This window comes from Electrophorus electricus, chromosome 22 (genome assembly GCF_013358815.1).
Source record: "Electrophorus electricus isolate fEleEle1 chromosome 22, fEleEle1.pri, whole genome shotgun sequence".
Classification (NCBI taxonomy): Eukaryota; Metazoa; Chordata; class Actinopteri; order Gymnotiformes; family Gymnotidae; genus Electrophorus; species Electrophorus electricus.
This window is the reverse complement of record NC_049556.1, coordinates 5,694,167-5,710,136: the sequence shown is the minus strand read 5'-3', so window position 1 is coordinate 5,710,136 and position 15,970 is coordinate 5,694,167. Positions and strand designations below refer to the sequence as shown.

Here is a 15,970-nt window from a genome sequence, read left to right as displayed (position 1 = left end):
CCGAATGCATTAAGATGTATTCATTCTGACTAACAGAGTGTGCTAGAATGATCTTAACTAAACAAAATCAATCCAAAAAAATAAAAGCCCAAGTGCACCGTAACCCCACTCTCCCTACCAAAAAGCATGTGAGGATGGACACACACACACACACACACACACACAGAGACACACACACACACACAGAGACAGCAGCAGTGGAGTGTGAATTTATGGCAGTACATTTGGAGGTGTCAGGGCAGTCTGTGTTGATAAAGCCAGCTGTAATGTTAACACCACCCCTACTGCACTGATTTACCCCATTCCCTCAAATACACTCTCGCTCTCTCTCCCTCTCTCACACACACAGGTCAGTTTGTCGTAGCATGATGACCACACCTGTCACTATGCTCAAGGACTATACAACTCAATAAACAACACTTCACTTATCACACCAATAACACAAACTCTCTCACATATACACACAATCCACCCTTTGCGTCCTACAAAGTGATCGCCTCCTCTGGTCTGTAAGAGTAAATAACAGGAGAGTAGAAAAGTAACCTTGACCATCCTGTCAAACACCCGTACAGATGCTCGGACATGAGCCCACGTGTGTGTGTGTGAGAGAGAGAGAGCGAGCGAGCGTGATTGAGCGCCTCCATTATGGATGGGCCTGAAGGAAGTGGTGTGATGGATGGTGACTCCGTATAGTCACCTTCACATTCCTGTATCCTCTCCCTTCTACCAAACCTGCTGACGAACACAGAAATCATGCCGGAGAGTAGCGAGGGTGAGAGAGAGAGATCGGATTTGGGGGAGACGTATTAAAAATCCACTTCTACATCTGCTTCGAATCTAATTTTTCCAAGACACTTTTGTGTCATCTGTTCACCAATCTGAGATGCCATTCAGAGAAGACAGTGACTGCCTGCTTGTGTGTCTGGTCTGCATTGATTCTAATATGTCAAGGGTTGACGTGACCTACGAACAAAAACGAGAGCGGACGTCTCTTTGGCTGTTGGTAACAAAGTGCAGACATGCATATATAAATCATAGGAAAAAAAGAACTAAAAAAAAAAAAAAAAAAAAAGAATCACTGGTTTGTCCGGTCCGAGCTCTATAATTATAACTATATTACAATTATTATTCTAATCTGCTTTGGGCTGCTAGGAATACATATGCTAATTCCACCAAAGCACAGGTCTAGCGAAGAATGGAGGAGAAAAAAAAAAAAAATTAATATGCACACAATTAATACAGCATAACAAGGGGAAGACCGGATATTCGTTTATTGTGTTAAATTGGATCGTTTTTCTTTTTTAACCAATTGTTTCAATTTTTTCTTTCTAGGCTTCCTTAAATAGTTTATTTTATTTATGCCGTTATGTTTAAGGTGGCTCTACCCCTACTGAACAGTATGCCAGAGGAAACATGGATGCTGTAAACCGGAAGGTCAGAGGCCATCTCTAGTCCATTTCCCAGTCCTGGATTGTGTAATTCCTGGTAGTTAATAAGTGGCCACATGACTCGCCACACTGTCGTCAGTCCTGGCTCCTGAGTATAGGGACCATGGGATAGCTGTAGCACCAGGACCTTGAGAGCAGTGTTCTACGACACGAATTATCCACCAGTGAGTAGAGTCAAGGACAGGGATTAGAAGAGCCCGAGGACGCCTTTAGAGTTCAGTCAACATGAAACAAAATATTTAAATTTTGACAAATGACTATAAAAAGTATAATGCAAACAACTAAATATATGTTACTGCCCATTATTTAGACTGTTTAATGAATTAACGAAGCGTTTCAGAACATTGGTAACAGCTCCAGCAGTTCTGCCTGTGTAGGTTATGGGGTTTACTCAGCGATACACCTACTTGCATACTTACAAACTTTTTATATACATTTCTTTTCATACTTTCCACTAAACCTTTTTCTCCTCTTTTTTGTTTTTGACAAAGCAGATTCCTCCTGTATCTTTGTACTCTGCAGCCTCATTTAAAAAGAAAAAATGGGAATTTTGTTTGAATAATGTCAGTCATGATCTCTGGCATGTACACGTACACACACGGCTCAGATAAGAGTACGTTAAAGATATCTACACAACGAAAAGTATATGCATTTATTCTCAAGTGCGCATCAATGTCGTGAGGTTGGATTCTCTTCGTGTGTCTTTGACAGGTGTGTGTGTGTGTGTGTGTGTGTGTGGAGTGTGTGTGTGTATGGGGAGTGTGGGGAGTGTGTGTGAGAGTGTGGGGAGTGTATGTGGGGAGTGTGTGTGAGTGTATGTGGGGAGTGTGTGTGGCTTATATTTCTTCTATGCTGCTGAGTCATAATGAGGCCTGCACTGAGCGCGCTCCGAGCGGAGTGGGGTCACCGCAGCAATGCTGGCTGGCTGATGGGCACCAAATGAACAAATTATGACGCGCCCCCCTCAGCGTGATGGGGTCAAACGCCCCGCGCACCTCACCCAACCCACTCTCGCCCTGCTCTCGCCCCACTCTGACAGTTCAATTTCCCCCCAGCGCACCCCGATCGCCCTGCGCTAATTATGAATGAAAAGTTATCAGGCAGCTCCCAGGCACTCGGGCACACTGTATTTCTGAACAGATCCTAACGTCAAAATGTTATTAGAGAGAAAGGAGCCGGACCACACAGCTGACCTCTGCAGAGCAGCTAAATACTGCTGATAACTACACACCCTCACGCACCAGCTCGCGCACGCACGCCACCGGGCCCACTACCAGGCCAACCATCACACACAAAAAGGCGCAACCAAATAATACAGGGTGCGTGCGTGCGTGCGTGTGTGTGTGCGTGTGTGAGTAGTGTGCGGTGTGCCATTATCATTAGGGCTGTATCTATTAGTCAACGTCAAACGCATATGAGTGAAAATTCATGAATGACGCGTCATTCCTTTTACAAAGACACCATGCCCTTTTAGCTGAATAGGTTTTTTAAACAGTTTTTAACTGTTTAATTAACAGAAGTCATTCACACAGGGGGACCACCACCCGGCCTGCCACCCCAGCGCGGATATATGATATACAAACAAAGTATATTTTGGAAAGCTAATTCAACAATGAAAACAGAAATCAACACTCTGGCTGTTATGCTGCATTATTGGTATATCAGTTTCTAAAATCATTTTGTAAACTTGAAGTTACGCACTATGAAAGCCCATATTAGGCATATGGCAGATTAACACGGCAAAAGCACTTTAAATGGTGCTGAAAGATAGATCAGGAGAGGGATACTCTTATTGGACAATGCTTACTTTGGGCACATCTTACAGTGAAATCCCGCTTCATCATTCAGCAAGACATGCTCGTAATACAGGGAATGACCCATTACTTGCAATTAACTAGGGACTGCAAGCGTAGCTAATTCAAAAAGCTTTTTATTAGTTACTTGTTTTCCATCACCAAAAACAGCTTCATGCACTGCCGTTTTACCCAACTCTGTCAAAACAATGTGTACGCTGTGTTTTCAAGTAAGAGAATAAAATGGTGATTAAAGCCCCAGTAGAGTCCCGTCCAGGCAGTACACTGGGGTGTGGCTGTTTTGAAAAGAGATTCACATTCGTGATGCAGTAGATTTGAGTAGATAGATATATAGGAAACATATGTGCATGTATGTGCGTGCGTACATACATACATACGCCTGTATCATCAGTTGGGTGGGTGTGCGTATGAGATGAGGCTTATCCATTTCCTGCAGAAAAAAGAAGTCCCCTGACATGGCGTCAGTCAAGGCTGTGTAGGCCCTGAGCTGTGAAGCTACATAGAATGCTACACAAGGGTAGCATTCCCTTGGTATTCCCTGCTGCCTAACCCACCCTCTTTCTGAACTGCCAGATCTTTAAACGCTTAGCCCCTCCCAAATTACACAGGGCTAAACCATTATCCAAGACAGGAAGCAGTCAAGAATTCTACAAATAGGCAAAATCCTAAAAACATCATATTCAATGTTACATTTGTAGATACCTTGCTATAGTCATATCCATTTTGTATGTCTTCTAGCTTTATTTAATCAAAGTCTCTTTCTCCATAAACACCAAATCCCAGCTCCAAGAGAGAAGAATGGACTGCAACGCTCCTACAGGACTCGGTGGTGTTAATATGGGACTCGAGTAAGCGTACACTGTGTTGTTAAGGCAGGACTTAGGTAAGCGTACACTGTGCTGCTAATAGCCCTTCATTTAAGTGTCGTTAGAGGATGAGATTGCAATAAAACTGTCCTGTTGATGGGTCAGGCTTCCTGATGTCAACCCAATACTTAATTAAAAATAAATCTAAACTGAAATACAATATACAAAACAAGAAAACATGAAAGCACACAGTTTATTAACACTGCACAGTTGTAAATGATTCCATTAACCAAAAAATTATACTATTACAATTCTTAATATTAAAATTATAATGGAATAGTCGATTACTAAAGTCCTACAGGTTGTCGGATTATATAGTAAGGACCAGTTTGCACAAAGATGTGGAGCTCTTCCTTGGACCATGGCTCTATGTGCATGCTGTACATGTATGCCTGCATCTGTCTATGTGCGCGTGCGCATGTGTGTGTGGGAGATGTGTGCGAATGAGATGAGGTTTATCCACTGTGACCAAGATTATAAAGGCCTGTAATGTATTTATGCATAGCATTGACTTTAAATCAGCCTTCTCTCATGCTCTTCCATCTCGGCCTTTATTTCAGCTCTGATTACCCTTCTGCCGAGCCTCATGGGTAGTATTCTAATGACCTGTGGCTAACAGCCTATAGCAGCTTGGCGGCCCCGTCCTGACGAGCCTGTCAATCAAGCCACACCGAGGACAGCCCACATCACCCCCCCCCCCCCGGCAGTCCCACGGTAACCTGGGTAACCCTGGCAACCCCAGGATGACGGACAGGCATGGCTTGCATGTCCACAGAGAGTGAGCTGGAATGTTATGAAGAGATTACTGAATAAATGAATATTAGGGGGTTTAGTAGTTTGGAGGAGGCTAAGGAAATAATGGGCGAGTGTTAAAGACTCAAGCAGTGTAGTTATTACTATTCTTCAGGGTGCAACACAGTGTGCATAAGCAAGTGTGCATACACACTTGAAAACCAAGCAAAAGATCCCCCACCCCACCCCACCCCACCCCACCCCACCAACCACACCTTCCACATAGTCCAGCCCTACTACACCATAATGACCGCATACCTCCCACTCACCTTCTATAACGACCACACTTCCTCCATAATGATAACATCCCCTCCAAACACCTCCATAATGACCCACGACGACACCCCCTCCACACACCCACGCCCCCATGGCGGCTTTGTCAACGTCAAGTTTCCCAATTGCATATGCTCGTCCACTAGGCTAGTTATGTCTAGGCTAGGTTGTCTTTGTCTACAACAGGTGCACTTTGTGTTTTGTTTGTAAATTGTAAAAAAATAAATAAATAACACAGCCTGTGACTGCTGTTATTTATGTAAAATGGCCAGAAGGAAATCAATAAATGACAAATGACTGTTTTGAATAGCACACGGGGGGGGGGGGGTGTACAGGAAAAGGTATAACACAGATGTGGAGTGGGGGAGGAGTAGACAGACACACTGTTCCTCTTTTACAGTCACGTGGCTTCTTTTCCCGCTCTCTTGCTCATATGCGCACACAAACACACCCTGCACTCACGGTCTCTCTCGCCGACACGTTTCTCACTGGAAAAGGTCAACAATCACACATGCTGACAACACACACAGCTACAAAAGAACTCACCCTGCCAGCTGAAAACATGCCCGATGAGACACAGCAGCTGAAAGGTCACACACACACACACACACACACACACACACACACCTGTATGGCAGGGGAGGAGGCAGCAAGGGAGAGCCCATGCAGGTCTGATAGGACGCTTGGAGAAAGGATGGAACTCTTGGTCATGGTTACTGCAGCCGGAGAAACTATACAAGACACCCCATAAAAAAAAAAACATTCAGAATATTCATAAAACAAACACACACACAAAAGCCGCAGAAACAGAGCGCAGTGGTTTCTGGTGCTTAAACTCACAGTCATCCAGGTCCAACAGTGAAACCTCCTTCTTTGGTTTCTCTTCCACCTGAGAGGGAGCGAGAACAGAACACCACAGTTTACAACTGAGAAACGGTTTTACGTGTACCTGGAAAGCAAGCGATGATCTCACATGCCCTGTTACATCCTGCATTGCTGTACGTTTGTCACCGATGTGCCTGTTAGCCGGTAAGCTGCAGGCTGACGGGCTCTCCCCAAAGCCTTCAAGGCAGCAGATACCAGCTGGTTCTGAACCTGGGATGACCTGGGCTGAGCAGGATACAGCGGGACTTTAAAAGCCAGGAAGGCAACTGACACCTAGCAGACACCTGCAGGCATCTGAAAGGATCACTGGATTTGCAGCACTGCAGGTGTAAGAGAAGGATGCGGATGCGTGTGTGTGTGTGGGTGTATGTGGGTGTGTGCGTGCGTGTGTGTGCGCGTGTGCGCGCGCACGCATGCATGCTGATGTCATTAGTCAAATCAAATGCATGGGAATTTTATGGTGAGATCTTAGGCTTGTTAAATAAAAGGCCTGCTGGAATGTGTGCAAGTGAGAGAGATGCATTTTTTAACTACAGTGTGTTACAATGCAGTGATATTAAAGGCAGTGACATGTTTAAAAGCTGTTTTACTTCATGATCAGTGGCGAGTGGCGAAACAATAGATTTCTCACACACACACACACACACACACACACACACACAGTTCAACATTAGTGTGTGTGTGTATTTTCACTGTGAAGGCATATGACAGTGTTTGAAAGACACTTGCACTTGTGTGCGTTTATGTGTAAATGTATATGGATCTTGGGTGACCTTTGCAAGTGAAAACAAGCATTTACAAAATGTTCAATAAGTGAAAAGAAATAACTCCATGGCCCCATCCCCAGAGCTCCTTCTAACCTTCTGCGCTGGTTTGGCCTCGGACTGCTTTTTCTGTTCAGTCCCGGAATCGGAATCTGAACTGGACTCCGAATCGGACTCGGATGCCTCGGATGAACTCTCTTCTGAGGAACCCGACCCACTTCCTGACCTGGATCCAGCTTCGCACGAATGTCCGTTCTTCGGACCCTCATCTGAGTCACTGCAGTGCACAAGAGGTTGTGTGTGTGTTTATTTTAGAACATTTATGAAGACCACCAAAACCAGACACAGATCCACATCTTATCAGAATTCAAGTCCACTGGGATGAACAGTCAATACGGAGCAAACTCCGCCCCCTTCCTACCTGCTCAGGTATTTCGCTCGCTGTCAGTCAACATCAACCCACAGTGACTGATCTACAGCTGCAAACCAAACCTCAGTGGCTTTTATTTTGGCCTGTCACCACCACGCCTCTTTATAGGACCAATAAGGCCAATGCGTGTTAATATACAGCTGATGAATCCTTGAGGATGTCCCTTAGCAGGAAACGCGTAAACACACACTAACAGGAAAACCAAAAACAATAAAGCAAGGCCAAAATAAAGTTAAAATAATAAAATGGGTAATACAAGACAAAAACAAATCAAAAAATGCAAAAGCGCATGTGTTAGATTATCACTCTTAATATCATCACTGTCTTGATATTTTTGTGTGTCTATAGCGATTGTTTTCAATAGATGCTGAAAGCTTTTCCATTATGATGTAGAGAGGACTTTTGGATCTGCAGTGGAGTTATCTGATGTACAACATGACAAGAAATGTTTGATGGGTGTAAAATACATGCTGTTTATATATATATATATATATATATATATATATTTTTTTAACGTGTGTGCGTTCAGAAGTTGTTAGCGTTAATAACTAAAATACCTTCTTCCCATTTCCTTATTGGCACAGAGATTTTTGGGTCTTACTCAGAAGTTAACATACATTTTGCACAAGAAGTAAATGTTGAGAAAGTCTGAAATTGATGGCGAGATCTAATATTTTCTTTGTCTTTCATTTTTGAACATAAGATGGAAGCTGGTTACTCTCAATGCAAAACGTGAAAAAAGTGCAAAACCTTTATCTATCCACTTGTACAGGTTTGGTTTTTCTAAACACTTGTACAGGTTTGGTATTTTCCTGGTTGCTGGGAAGTCAGGGCTGTGACACATGGTGTAGGGTGTGTGGTGTGGGTGTAGAGACCGCAAGCTTGTGCGATCTCCCCAAGGCTATCAAAACTGATTGGGCTTTTAAAACAGGAAGTATTTGATCACTGGTCTTATAAACTAAGATTTGGATTTTAGTGAGTCTGTTCTACTTCTTTCAATATTTCATCTGTCTGGTTAGGTTTTATTCTTATTTGACCTTGTACTGTAGTTTATTGGTGAGAAGATTCATGGAGTTTTAGGGTTTTGTAATGTGGTTAATTTGATTTGGGGTGGCTGGCTTTTGTTTAAAATTGGGAGATAATGGAGTGTGAAGGTTTAAACCAGGTGGAGGGAGACCGAACGTCACTGAATTACTGAAAATAAGTACTTTACTCTTGGTAATGTCATTTTGGTAGTGAATTTTGTGCCATTGAGGGAAAGCGGAAGGTTCCTCTGATGATAAAGGTCATCATTAATATTTGTGAGTAATGGATTGAAATTGCGTTTGGACAGGTCTGACAGCTGGGTGGAGACTTTAATGCCCAAACATGATGTGCTGAGTGTTTAGGGGGACGAGTGGGTCTGTGTCTGATGTTTCATATTGAGTGGGAGGGTGACTGATCTGGTCCAGTTAACAGGGTACTTTTAACAGTGCTGACCAATTCACACCAGTAGGCCCAAGAGCCCAGAACTAACAGAACACACAAGCCATTTTGGGTACCTGAGACTCCTGAAAAATGGCTCCTGTTTACTATGACTAAAATGTTTCTCTACTCCTAAATCACTCAAGTCTCACTGCCCTTCGCTTCCTCCTGATGGGTACTTCATTACTGATGACTGTTTAGATATTTTTGGCTCCCTTTACTTCGTCTGAATTCACATCGTGTGCTTTTGATGACTCATGCCACGTGAACACGGTAACCCTGACGACAGATCATTCAGTAGCCGAGTTTCCAGTTCCACTGGCCCGCTAACTAGCCGGACTAACAGAACAAATCTTTCAGCTGCGCTCCTCGGCAAAGTTCCCACCGGAGCGACTCAGATTTTCATCGGCCGCTAACAAAAACACGGTTAACGGCACCTTGAGCTTTTCAAGCCTTCTGGGCATCTTTTACAGCTTAGTACAGTACGATACTGTTGTTTATGTATTAAATATGCAAACTTAACAGAAGATTAGGTTTGCTTTCTTTAAATAGATTTTCAGGTTATGATGAATGTGCCTACACTCCAAAGCTGAAATTTAAACAAAAGATCAGATATCAGTGAATAAAACATTGAATCAGTGCTCAAACCTAGCAACACCAAACCTTACACGTCACCACGCACCACAGTAAAAGAGCATCGCATCCGTCTCTGCAGAGAACAAATAACTGCACTTGATCTGATACCTCACCTGTCATTCAAATAGCGACTAGTGAGAAAACTCCACCTCCATCAGTATAACCCACACACGCCAACATAAGCAGATTGTGATGGTTTAATAAGCCTGTGTCCATTAGTGACCTAAATTGAACAACCACTTTCACTCTCATTGTATGCGCAAGCACACAGAGATCCTATTCTGATACTTAATGTAATTAATAGTACTCACACTTTTCACAATAAAGACTGTATACCACTGTCATTACATGCCCCCCACACCATATAATGTCCTCATTAAGCACTGTTCATTTCACTCAAAATATAATCAGTGTGTGAGTGAATTGTGGGTACACGTGTGCGTTTGAGAGAAATGCACCAACAATCTGTAAGCACAGGTGGTTAATGGCAATTCAGAGCCTTAGTAATGCAATACTGCTTTTGAGAGGTTCACGGCAGTTTGAGTGAGACCATGGGGTGGGGTGTTTTGGTAAAACTGAGATTACTTGCGAGTGAGTAAGTAAGTGTGTGATGAGCACGCGCATTTGTAAGGCTCGAGGCTGTTGTAGGGTAGGGGAGAGAACGCATGTGTGGTCTAATTGTGGAAAACTGCTGGTAGGGGAACAGATGGAGGGAGAGCTTACTGACGTCCCAGATCAGTCGCTGCAGCACACAGAGGTATACACACACACGCACACACACACACACGCACGCACGCACGCACGCACACGCGCACGCACGCACACGCACACGCGCACGCACACACACACACACACACCTACACACACACGCACGCACGCACACGCGCACACACACACACACCTACACACACACCTACACACATCTACACACACGCACGCACGCACGCACACACGCACACACACGCGCACACGCGCACGCACACACACACACACACATCTACACACACACGCACGCACACACACGCACACACACGCACACACACGCACGCGCGCACACACACGCACGCGCAAACGCGCACACACACGCACGCGCGCACACACGCACGCGCACACACACGCACGCACGCGCACACACACGCGCACGCACACACACACACGCGCACGCACGCGCGCGCACACACGCACGCGCACACACGCACGCTAAGCATTTTGCGCACACACGCACGCTAAGCATTTTGCGCACCCACCTCCCACTTTTTGGGGAAAGTGTATTTAACAGAAACACATTGCAGACTGTACAGTTGGAGACTGCAGGCCAGCTGTTCCCATTCTCCTAATCAGTGGCGAGTTCCTGACCACAGGAACATGATTGGCTGGATGTATTTGGGTGGCGGAGCGTTCGCAGCCCAGCAGTGACAAGTGTGGAAGATAACTGAAGGGGTGCTACTGCTGCTGTGGCTGATACACTCAGAGCAAGACGCCATCCGCTACCTCGTCACTGCTGTGTTGACAGCGTGCCAGAACCTAAAGAAGATGCAGCTTGTGGCCTTGAACAGTGAGGAACAGGGTGGCTGACGAGTCGCGCTTGGCAAGAGACATGCTACCGTGTGTATCAGTGTGCCTTGAAATGAGGCCAGCGTGTGTGTACATGTACACAAAACAGTACACACATACAAAATATTACAATGCAAAAATATACAATTCTAAATGTTGGTAAAGAAATGACCTGGCTGTATAAATGGTTGTAACCTGGCCCTGGCTGCATTTCTTTGACCCTACGCCTGATATGACTCTCCAAAATATGACACCAAACCATGCAATGTCCAAAGCAGTAGGGGCAAGCCTACTCCTAACTTGGCAAAAGGGTGCTTACTCGTTTTTCTATCTGGTTCCTCACAGAAAACAGACATTAACTACACCCATGTGCACACAATCACGTACAGAATCTTAGTTCAAGCTGACACGCGCATTTAAAAAGCTGGAAACATGTTAAAATACATCTTTGAAAACACTGATACTTACCAAAACCAGTCTAGGAAAATATATTTTAAAGATATCACATTAGAACAACACATGAATACATCAAATAATAAAGCAATCCCCCTTACTGGTCTTAAGAGTTTCTTAAGAGTATAGGAAGTAGGTGTGACCATAGCTGTGCACCTCTTAACAGTAATACTTAAACATTTATGCTTGAAGCGTTGATTAGCTTCAGAAGTAAAGAATTAAAAATAAAAAAGTTTAGGTATAAGCCAACATAGGGATACGATTCAGACAGAGCTTGGATGCTACTGAGCCAGCTCACATTGGGTCAGATTAACTGGTGCATCTGTGTGTCAACATGTGTGGTGCATACGTAAATATTCTGGAAGGTTACAGACAACTGTGAAGGCCCTGGAATATGATTAGAGCATCTGTCAGAGTGCTGGAATGTGACTGGTGCGTCTATTAGAGAAGCCAAGTATTATTAGTGACTTATTGTAAGAGCCTGACTTTGCGTGTACCTGACTTTGCGCGGTTTCTTAGCCTGCTGGAGTTTCTTGTTTTTCTGAGTCGTCGTCTTCTTCACGCCAGTACCCGAGTCACTGCTCTTTTCTGATTGGCTGGAATCCTCGCTAGTCTCGCTGTTCTCACTTTCGGCCTCGCTGCTCAACGCTACACACACACACACACACACACACACACACAGATCAAAATATTTCAAAAACATGAACTTTGCAAACACCCAACTCTACCTCACGCACACAGGTGTGCGCGTGCTACCTTCACTGCCGCCCTCCTCATCGCTGCCGCTGTCTGCCGCCTGCTCATCCTCTTCCTCTCCAGAATCAGAGTAGAACTTATCATCCGATTTGGAAGATTTGGCTTTGCCAACAGCCGGAGACCATTCTTTCATCTAGAACAAATATAAAACACACATACAGTGAATTGGCCTGTGAGGTATGACTACCTTTGCCCTTATAAAAGGTTTCAACACATCATTTAAACATTTCTAGTCCTACTGGTTGACGCAACGCCAGTGTGCTCCTGCTCACCGCTTCCGCAACCTCCACATTCCTTACGGACTGATCCGGAGCCATGGGGGGCCAGTCCGACAGCTCCAGGTAGCCCGTGGCTTTGGAATTCAGCGTGTGAGACAGCGTGCCAAGCTGAAAACGGTCCCGATCTGAGAGAAGAAAAGGAGCGAAAGGAAAGCAGTGAATATTACGACTCTGACATCGTCGCTCCTCTCCACTGCAATACTCGCGTTGTCTGATCGGGTTTGAGAAATTTTTGTACAGCCCAGCGCCACGACCATTGACCCTTACAGAAACACAATATTAATGTAAACATGGTTCAAAAAGGAAAACAAACGCAAAAAGAATGTGAAAAGCAAAAAGGTGGACAACCCCTCCACCAATACCAAGCCTTGTGCAACTCCACCAATCATGTTTGGTGTTTCCAGAACATTCCAAACAAGCAGCTCTCCTTCCTTAGACAAGCAACACCACCCCAGCAAGCCAAGGCGTTACTGCCCCTCTGTTTCCTCTCTCCAACCACGCCGATTAGGAGCTGAAACTGTCCGAAATGCCACAGTATTCCCAGCTGCATAACACTGCATTATACTGCCGTAAAGCTCATTACCCCCTACAACGTCAGGTCGTTAGTCAGCGTTAGGGGGAGCCGTGCTTGAATAATGGAGCGTCGCTATACAAACACCTGAGAAGAAAAAAAAAAACAACAAAAAACCCCACCACACACACACACACACACACACACACACACACACACACACACACACACACACACAGCCCCTAACTCGGAAGATTAGAAATGACAGCAGCAGTTAAACGTCCAGCAAACACTGTGGTATGAATTTATGCAGCATTAATGCAATATGGATTAATGTGGCGACTCTTGGGCTGCCGCTCTCTGTCTGTCTGAAAGGTCTGTATTAGGGCACTAATTTATGTGTTTAATCACAGGAAGGCGAGAGGCTGCTGACCTCACCGACCTTCAGAAATGGGCAGTCACACCAGAGAAAATGAGATGATCTGAGTATGGGACCGGGGGGGGCTGGAGATAGGGAAGAGAAGACAGGACACACACAAAGAAAAAGAGGCGAATATCTACCTTTGGCCAATCCCAGACAGTCTCTGCATGATGGCTAGTTTTAGAGTGAGAAGCAGCGCACAGATTACGGACGCTATTAAAAGACACTTCAAATAAGCCCAGTGGTTTCATTTCCAACGTGCGCCAGAGGAGATTACGAGGCTTCGGCTGAGGTCGCGCCTGGGGCCAGAGGCACCGCCGTGTGCCGCTACCGAGACGGGCCGCCCGGCCTCATCCTGTGAAGACACCATCTAGTCATGTGTCTTTAACTCCCCATTAAGAGACATTCACGCTTAAACAACCACTAACAGGGGGGTGGTGGGTCGACACAGGGACTCCGCACGAGGAGGGAAAAAACAACCCAAAAAAAAAAAAAACCCCACATACATCACACGGAACGGCAGCTAGCATCAATCACAGACAGAGAAGCGCCTCCTCTACAGTTAACCCAAAATCCGGAGATCCCTCCGTCTGCGTGTTCCTCCCTCTCTCCATCCGCGAGGGACCCGGATCAGCAGTAATGCCCTGCCGCTAATGCCGCCTGAGTGAGTAATTGGATTACCGGGCGGCGAGCAGGGGCGTGTGAAGGAGGAGGAGTTGTGGAGGATTCGCCTCACATGCGACGCCTCGTACCAAATTACCGCCAGCCCGACAATTCAATCACGCGCCCGCAGAGGGGACTGTGTCCAGAGAACTGAGGCGAGGTGCGCAGGACTCCATGGCGGGGGTGCCAAAAATCACCGTGACTGTGCGCACGCGCGCGTTCCGGTGCGTTCGGTGTCCTGTGCTTGGTGTGTTGCGGTGCGTTTGGGTGCGCTTCAACGCACGCTGGTGCGAGATTGTGCATTGGTGGTGAGCTGGTGGTGCGTTTGTGTGACGCAGTAGATGTTTTGGGGCGTCTGAGTCCCTTCCAGTCCTTTCAACACCCGAATACGCCGACACACAACACACTAGCACAGAACACCGAACACACAACGCACCGTGATGAGCGACTAGACTTGTAAAGGCTCCGAAATTTCGCATTTGTTAGTTCTGAGGCTGAACAGTGGACGCCCTAGTTGAGCCCCTAGACGTGCATTTAAACTCAAGTGTGTGTCAACACCACATGGTCACAGCACATGCACAGGTATCCTGCCAACTACGAGCTTAAACCAAATATCAAGAGACAGCAAGAGTTAGGAATGTCTAAAAACAGTGTGGGGTGAGTGAGGAAGACTGAGGATGAAGAATGGTGAGTGGAGCATAGAGGACGCTGATGGCGGGAGGTGACGGAAGAGCATGAGGATGAGGAGGCACCTTTGAAGGCAGACTGAAGCACGGGGGCCGGCTTGGGGGCCAGCAGAATGCGGCGTGCGTATTTGCTGAGGGCTCCGCCCCTTTCGCTGGGAACGATGAGCTGGCGGATGAAGCGGGTGCGATCTCTGATATCATAGTTCTGATCGTACTTCCCCAGGTTCAGAATGTACTGGGTCAACAGCTTAGTCTGGAGAGCAGGGACAGAGAGAAAGAGTGAAAAACAGTCATGCGTAAATGCGTTTAAGTGTGTGTGTGTGTGTGTGTGTGTGTGTGTGTGTGTGTGTGTGTGTATGTGTAAAAAAAAAAAAAAATAAATAAAAAAAAAAAAATAAAAAAAAAGACAGTATATGCGTCTTAATCTACAGTCCCACACTATAAACACACAGGTTCTTAACTGAGCTCACCCAGAAGGAGTGTGTGCAGGAACCTCATAAGGCAGGACTAGTTGAAAGGTGAATGACGGAGGTCTTCCCTTAGCAGACGTGTGTGTGTGTGTGTGTGTTCGCGCGCACGCAGATTATTAAACCACTAGGGCGTAAAGAAAAACCACATTAAAAAATAATCATGTGGCAAAGCTGATATGACTGATATGTGCTGCAGTAATGAAAACAGAAATACGCTCACAAGCGCCTTTGAGCGTGCGTGCATGCTCACGTGCATGTACAGCAAATATCCAGACGTCACTGTTTACCATCTACCACTCCACCGAGCACGACTGTAACCAGGCACTCAGCAAAGCAAAAAGGAAAACCTGACTCAGCATTTCACACACACTCCTTAGAATCCGACTCGGCATGTCCACTTCTCTACATGGGGATGCTGCTGCACGTAGATGCCACAGGAAGCACACGCACCCGCACCGCACACGACAGGGTAGGACAGTTTGTGCTCGGGGAAAAAGCTGTATTTGCCCAAATGACCACTAGTGCACTGGGCTGGAACTTAAACTGGTCATTTCCACATCTTCCACATCTGTGCATCTTCACATCATCTGTACGTCTCTTGGATTACATTCTTATTTATATATAACGAGAGAGATAAATCAGTGGAATTTACTTATGTTACGTTTTATATTCTGTATGCCGGCTACTCTAGCATAGGGTGTGCGCGCGCGCATGTGTGTACGTACCTGTTTGGAGTTGGTGAGGTACAGTTTTGCAGCCAAGCTGACGGTCTGTAGTTTGACTATGTCTTCCTCGTTGTGAAAGGT

General features: G+C 45.7%; 1 protein-coding gene across 1 annotated transcript in view; it reads right to left on the bottom strand.

Annotated features, from left to right (window-relative positions):
- The window catches only part of ap3b1a (adaptor related protein complex 3 subunit beta 1a), an 84,806-nt gene that overhangs the window by 22,080 nt on the left and 46,756 nt on the right, over positions 1-15,970 (bottom strand). The window contains exons 15-22 of the mRNA XM_035521494.1: positions 15,890-15,970; positions 14,761-14,947; positions 12,408-12,538; positions 12,136-12,268; positions 11,877-12,027; positions 6,939-7,119; positions 6,034-6,082; positions 5,821-5,924 (exon numbers count right to left, since the gene is read on the bottom strand). The exon at positions 15,890-15,970 is cut by the window's right edge and continues 96 nt beyond it. Of these exons, the coding sequence (XP_035377387.1) occupies positions 5,821-5,924; positions 6,034-6,082; positions 6,939-7,119; positions 11,877-12,027; positions 12,136-12,268; positions 12,408-12,538; positions 14,761-14,947; positions 15,890-15,970 (1,017 nt within the window). The remainder of the gene's footprint in view (positions 1-5,820; positions 5,925-6,033; positions 6,083-6,938; positions 7,120-11,876; positions 12,028-12,135; positions 12,269-12,407; positions 12,539-14,760; positions 14,948-15,889) is intronic.